General features: G+C 51.5%; 1 protein-coding gene across 1 annotated transcript; it reads right to left on the bottom strand.

The window, feature by feature from the left end:
- Window positions 1–855: 855 nt before the first annotated feature.
- On the bottom strand, window positions 856–5,766 carry LOC121339392 (C-type lectin domain family 2 member D-like). The gene is made up of 8 exons (XM_041411135.1): window positions 5,700–5,766; window positions 4,190–4,251; window positions 2,815–2,994; window positions 2,353–2,409; window positions 1,875–1,973; window positions 1,605–1,780; window positions 1,389–1,492; window positions 856–1,009 (listed from the first exon to the last, which is right to left on the bottom strand). The coding sequence occupies exons 3-8, from the start codon at window positions 2,837–2,839 to the stop codon at window positions 856–858; spliced, it is 615 nt and encodes a 204-aa protein (XP_041267069.1). The 5' UTR covers window positions 2,840–2,994; window positions 4,190–4,251; window positions 5,700–5,766.
- Window positions 5,767–6,915: the final 1,149 nt, after the last annotated feature.

The raw sequence follows: 6,915 nt of genomic DNA, 5'->3' as shown, positions 1-6,915 counted from the left end.
CGGAACCATATTAGGAGTGAATGAGAACCCCTGGGACTATGCTGGGATCACAGTGGTATCATACTGGGAGTGACTGGGATCATAGTGGGAATTACTGGGACCATACTGGGGGTGACTGGGAACCATTCTGGGAGTGACCTGAGCCCTCTCTGGGTGGAATTAAGTAAACTGGCTCAGCTGGGCTCAAGGTTGTTCCCCCCCAGGGCTGCCCTGGATCTCGCAGCTGCCCCAGCCCCACAGAGACAAGGGACACAGGAGACAGGGAACATGGAACAGACAGGGGACATGGCATGGCCAAGGGCCACTATTCTCCAGCAGTTTGGGCTGTTGAGCGCAGGCTGTTGCCCTTGGGGTCCCAGAAAAGGTAAAATTATACGCAAAAATAATCCTAATAAAACTCCTTTCCTCCACCTCTCCCTCCTTCCCAGGCTTTACTTTATCCCCAACTCCCTCCCACCTCCCCACCACTGGTGCAGGGACAATGGATGCGGGGGTTGTGGTCACTTCATACTGCTGCTTCCCCAACAGGGAGAGGAGTTCTTGCCTGACTCCAGGGGTGGGTCCCTTCCATGGATTCAGTCCTCCATAGACTTCTCCCGTGCAACTCTTTCCCAGTTTGCCTCTTTATCACCTGCTCCAGAGTGCAGGTTTTGATTGATTTTTTTTTCACAATTATTGATTTTCACTTTAGTAAATATACTTATCTCAACTGACAGAGTTTCAGCAAACAGACTCATCCCAACCTGTGAGTTGTTTGCCAGCTAAAATTTAAACTAGTACAAACAACAGAGACTCAGTACCACATTGTGTGGGGTTAACACCAGCTGGTGGTGGATCTCTGTTAAGAGGGAGGTTTCAGGTGGAATTCAGGATTTCTGTATCCTTCTGGACTTCATTGGGGTGTCTCTGCAGGTGGCTGCAGATGGAGAATTTAGTCTCAGAGCACCTGTCGCTGCTGATCCTGTGAGAGTTCGTGTAGGCGCAGTGGCCGCTGCCCTGGATGTCAAACCTGGATCAACAGCAAAGTTAGAGCTCATGGGAGACAGCTGGGAAAGGAGGGATTCCCATTTCCAGAGAGATTAAGAGTGCTGCAGGAGCAGGGATCAACCTTCCCAGCTAAGTCCCCATGAAGAACCCAAACTACTTTCCACTCCTCAATGGTTTTCATGTTTTTGGTCCCAGGGGATTCATCCAGGGATGCCCCCAGGCCCCCATCAGCATTTGCATCTCAAAAATCCATGGGATGTGTATGAATGCTTTGGCACAACCAGGGAAAGTAGTGTTTGATTGCTCCCACCTCAACAGATCTCTACTTGTGCTTCCTGCATCTAGCCCCTGCCCCGGCTCAGCCCAGGCCATAGTTTTGTTCTCCAGAAGACGGGACGTACAGGGCATTGAAGAGGGAACCATTGAGCCATTTCCAAGGTCCAGAACCTTCCCTCCAGAGACCAACCCAGTACTCCATGAAGTTCCCATAGCGCAGGAGGAAATGCTGGAAGTGGGGAAAGCAAGGATCACAGGTACCTCCATGCTATTCTGTTCAGGCAATTTCCTGCAATTTCCAAATCTGCTCTCGAAACCGCCTCCTCAGGGGTTTCTCTTACCAGCTCGTCCCTGGTGTCGATGGTGGCCAGGTGGGCTTGGCGGGAGAGGCAGGAGTGCTGACTCCCTTCCCAGTCCACTTCCTCCTCCAGAAAGTAAAAGCACTTGTTCCCAAAGCCAATCCCACTCTCCAGGCAGCTGGGCAGGGTGGGAGCTGGGCAGGGTGAGTCTTTCTTAGCTGCAAACAAGCACAACGTGCCCAAGTGACTCTTGCTGGGGGGCTTCTCTAGGAAGGAGACTTTTGGGTGGCTTCGGCACCCTCAGCCACTCACCTGCCAGCGTGATGATGGTGACTATGAGAAGCAGCACCACGGTGAGCACGGTGACCACAAAAATGACCTTTCTGTCATTAGTGCATCTGAGGCTGAAATCTTGGGACAAACCACATGGGAAGGGCATGAAGAGCACCCCCTGTTCTCCCAGCTCTCACATTTCCCTTATGGGTCACTTCAACATCTTCTAACACAGCCCCAAAACACTCTGGAGGCTCCCAGGAGGGCACAAGCTCAGTCCAGGGGGCATCCCAGTGCTATCATCGGCTTCCAAGGATTTTTGAGGCTTGCCAACCTCCCTGCATCACCTCTGTGCCCCCCTCCACCATGAAATGGGCACCATCCCCCCGACCCTCAACTTGCAAACACTTTGACATTTCTTACTCCCTCTCCCACAACACCTTTGACCATTTTAGCTTGCCCCAACACATTGAGCCATATCTTGAAACAACATCCTCATAACCAAACCAGGGCTTACTGGTCCTTCCCTGTGCTCTCTGCTGTAGCAGCTCCATCACAGCAGCCGAGTCTCCACCTGTGCAAACAAATCAAATTCTGACTCACACTCAGAAGTGGGGAGTGGGAAAGGCCTGATTTGGGATATTTTCCTCCTAGGACAGCCAGGCGCCATTGTTCCTTTGCCAGGTTTATGTTTGCAGCAGGAAGGAAAACAATTTCAGCTTTCAAAAAAACAGGACTTGCTTGGTTTTTTCAGCTCTGCTTCAACCTCAGCCAGCTCCTGCTGGCTATGGGTGTCCTGAAAAGGTGTTGCCTCAAGGATCTGAACAAGTCCAGAGGGGTTTTCAGCCCCAGCCCCCACTCCAGGTCACCCAGGGCACCCCAGAAAGTGCTGGATGGCCACACTTGAGCCAACCTTGATTCCCCACCCTGTGCAGGGCAGTGCATGAAGCTCTTGGGGCAGGGGATGGTGCCTCTGTACCTTCTTCACAAGGGACTTCTGCCATCCCCGGGGCCACAGAGGGGACAGGGGCACCCTCCAGGGACCAGAGTGTCCCTCAGCTCCTCCGGCCACGAAGTGATCTTGGACAACACCCCAAGTTCACAGGGCCCAACCAGGTCCTGCTCCTTCCTGGGGCTTTACTAGGATGCTCCTGTGATACTAAAACAAAAACACAAAAAGGTGATAATCCTCCCAACCTCCCGGGTAGTCACAGCTCTCCTCAGCAAAGTTGGTCCCACAGGAACAATTTGCTGAATATTTATATGGAAAAAAAAAATCAGAGAAACAGAACAAGGGTTGAATGACACAGACTGGAAATACCTGTGGATGCGGCTGTCAAGTCACTGACAACTGAAGCTTGTTTCTATATTTATTACAACTATATAAATCACTCACATCAATGCCCAGCAGATGTTTTGACATCACTGTAAATTAAATTATTACCAGCCCCTGCACCTGGCACTTCCCCTGGGTAAATATTTTCCATATGAGAACCACCTGCCTGTGTCTACAAAGGTAAGACATCCAAAAGGATTTTTTTATCCCCTCCAAATGCTTGAATTTTGGTTTAATTGATGTGGTGTTTTGTTACTGTCTCCAACCCCCCAATTCCTCCTGCTCCACGCTGCAGCTTGGGGAATTTTGGAGTGAAAAACTGGTGGGGCAGGAAGAGGTGGGAAAGCGGGATGGAGGCACAGAAGTTTCTCTCCCTCCAAGCTTTTCCTCTCATTTCTTCTCTCCCAGATTTCTTGAGTCCCACCCACTCACACACCTGTTTTGGATCAAAGCAGCTGCTTCAGGAATTTCTGCAGAGTGGGGAGGCATCAGGTCACAAACCCCCTCCTAGGGGCACCTCTGGCCCCTTCACCCACAGGCCACAAGTGCCATGGATGATGTAGGGGCAATGGAACCTACCAGCCTTCCCCATACAGAGACATTTCCCACTCCTGGACACAGCCTCTGCTCCACAGAAAGGCTCCAACTCCCTTCCAGAACAAGAGTTTAAATAAACTGCCTCTGGACTGGAAGCAGAATAATGATGCAGGTTTTTCCTCTCCCCCCTCATACCTGCACAGGGGCAAGAGGGAGCAGAGCTGGGGAGGGCAGAAGTGGTGCTGGGGCTGGGAGTCTTCCCCCCTGCAGCAGTGCAGGGACAACACACCTGTGTCTGCTCAGGGTTGTTTTGCTCACCTGAGGTTGCATCAAGGGGTCTGAGGGCCCCCAAATACTAACCCACCACAAAAGCACTGCTGTAAGAGCTAGAAGAGGCTGAAAAAAAAAAAAAAACCAAAAAAAAAAACCAACAATAAAATCACTGAAAACCATTTACAAGGCAGCAAAAACTAGAACTCACCTAAAAACAACATCCAGACACTCAAACCAACCCCATGGTGGCAAAAGCTTCAATAAAACCAGCTGTAAAGTAATGAGTTTGAGGTTTTATTCTCCTCTCTCTTTAATTTGCTACATTTATTTCATCAGTTGGTTATTTCAATCCCCCTGAAGATGAAGCCATGATCTGGGTGTTCAGCTCCATCCCATCCCTGGCATCTTTCCAGCCAGTGCCAACTCAACCAGCCCTGAGGTTTATATAGAGAAGCTGCTTTTCCAGAACTCACCCTCACAGCCAAGCTCATGGAGACTGGAAACAGATTCCTAAGGCTGCTTAAGTACCATCACACACTGGGAATGAGGGCAAAGAGTTCAGTCACAATCTGAGCACTCGGCTGTGCTCCAGCAGTTTGGAGGGGTGCCCAGTCTGTTGCCCTATGGCTCCCAGGAAAGGCAGAGGGGTGGAGAATACCCTCCAGAAACTCTTGTTTGCTTTAAGCTTTATGTTTAACATTCCCAGTCTGCCACATGTAATGTTTTGAGTCTGGCTGGGTGCCTGATGCCACCAAGGCTGCTCCGGGCAGTGTCTTTCTGCCCCAGACAGTCAGAGAACACCCAAAGAACGGTTCATGCCCAGATCAGGGCAGAGAGAGGGTACTCCCCTGGCACTGCCATGGGCACGACAGAGCTGGCTTGGGGAAAATTATTTGAATTTATGTCCAGTCAAACTACAACAAAAGAATGAGAATTAAACTACATCCTAGTAAAATTCATTCCCCCCACCCCTCCCTCCTTCCCAGGCTTCATTTTATCCCCAGTTCCCTCCCAGTGGTGCAAGAGAACCAGATGGGGATAATGGTCACTTCATGCTGCTCCACATCCCCCTGGATCAATCAAAAAACCCTTCCCAGGAGTTCCCCCTAGCCGGTCTCCCTCCTTTGGAGTTCTGGGGTCCCCATGGATCCTGGTGATCTCCCCTCTTTGGAGTCCAGCTTAGGGATCCTGGGGGGTTCGGGTTTCCTTTTCCCTTGATTCTGCTTCAGCTCTCAGGTAGTCCCAGGGTCGCCCTCTTCAGACCCCCTCACTCCAGGCATTTGGGGCTCCTCCCTCTCCCTCCTATCCCTTTCAGGGTAGGGCGTCCTCACTTTCCCTCATCTCTGTGTTCCCCCACCCCTCCAGGCTGCTGGGGGTCCTCCAACCCCGGTATCACCCCTCTCCACTTTCCCCACTCCAGGGGTCCCATGTTACACTCCCCTGGTTCTCCCGAGGATTCCCCGAACTGATGTCCTGCCCCGCCACTACTGGACGATCGCGACATGGACCCCCCACAATGTCCCCACAAGGGGCACTCGAGGCTCATCTCTGGAGTTCTGCAAGTTTCAAACACACCCCTATCCCCCCAAGAAAATGTGCCAGAAATGCAGATACCTGGGGCTTGATTCCAGAATCTGCAAGCTCCAAACACCCCTCCAAAGAAATCCCTGCCAGAGACCCCCTAATAAATTTGGGTCAAACTCCCCTTCCCCAGTCACCTGAGGGATGTAGGGGGTGCGATGCTCTTGGGGCCGGGGGGATTGTGGACACAGCGAACAGTATCCCTCCCGCTTCTCCTTCTGCTCCTTTTCATGCTCCTCCTCTTCCTGCTCCTCCTCCTTCTCTCTCTCTCTCTCTCTCTTTCTTCCTCCCGTTTTTTTCCCATCACCTCTGCCCCACAGCGCCATAGCCCTGGGTGATGGGTGGGGGGGAACCCTACCGGGAATAGACGCAGGGAGAAATCCCCTCAGTGCAGATCTGCACCTTCACTCCCCACCCTGAGCCCCAGGGATTCACTCCAGGGCTTAAGTGGTGAGCGATAAGGGTGGACACCCATGGAACTGCCCTTCTTCCATTCCAGCTTCACCTTTTCCCTCCCTCTTCGCCTCCTTTTCCATCGTTCCCACCAATCCACTGACCTCGCCAAACTCAACTTGTGTGTCCCATCCCCCTCCCCCTCTGTTTGGGGATCCCAGCCCCCTCTTTTCCTCCCTTTCCCATCGTCCACCGAGTTCTCAACCCACCTCCCCCGTGCTTACTTTTGGGAGTCCCAGCCCCATCCTGTTCAGTTTGGGCATCTCACCTCCCCTTTTGCTCAGCTGGGAGTCCCAAGCCCTCTTCCCCTCTCTCGCCCTCCCATGCCCCTTGCTCACCCCATGGATGGGCAGGCTCCCAGTACCACCAGTGCCACCAACACGGCACCCAGCTCTGCCCACACACCCCATCCCCAATGCTGGGCAGGAGCTGACACCCCAGAGCAGGGCTGTGCTGTGGGGTGGTCCTGATAAATAACAGAGAGAATAGAAATTCTCAGTTCCCCTAAAGTTGCAGAATAGAGCTTAAAGACTAACTAGCAAATAAGATAAAAGAACGTTAAAGTATTTACACAGGATGATAAACATAAGCGGAACCACTGGAGAAACAGATAGAAAGGACTACAGGGTTTTTGTTTTTTTGCAAGTCATGTAACAAAGAAGCAACAGCACATGCTCACAGAAAAAGTTCAAGGCAAGGTCACCTTTTATATTGAAGCACTCAGTGAACACGACCACCAAAGACCCCTTTAGCTGACCCTTCAGGACCATACATGGCCTTCCAGGAGGAGGATGCATGCAAAATAGTTCTAGGAAAGTGATGTTTACGTATTAGATAATAAACATGTTTTAATGCATATGTCTTATCGTGATGGAATGAATGCGTTGTTGTAAAGTCTCG

The sequence above is a fragment of the Onychostruthus taczanowskii genome, unplaced genomic scaffold, assembly GCF_017590055.1.
Source record: "Onychostruthus taczanowskii isolate IOZ18803 unplaced genomic scaffold, ASM1759005v1 scaffold341, whole genome shotgun sequence".
NCBI classification, from domain to species: domain Eukaryota; kingdom Metazoa; phylum Chordata; class Aves; order Passeriformes; family Passeridae; genus Onychostruthus; species Onychostruthus taczanowskii.
The sequence above is the reverse complement of the archived record's forward strand: the minus strand, read 5'-3'. Positions and strand labels throughout refer to the sequence as shown.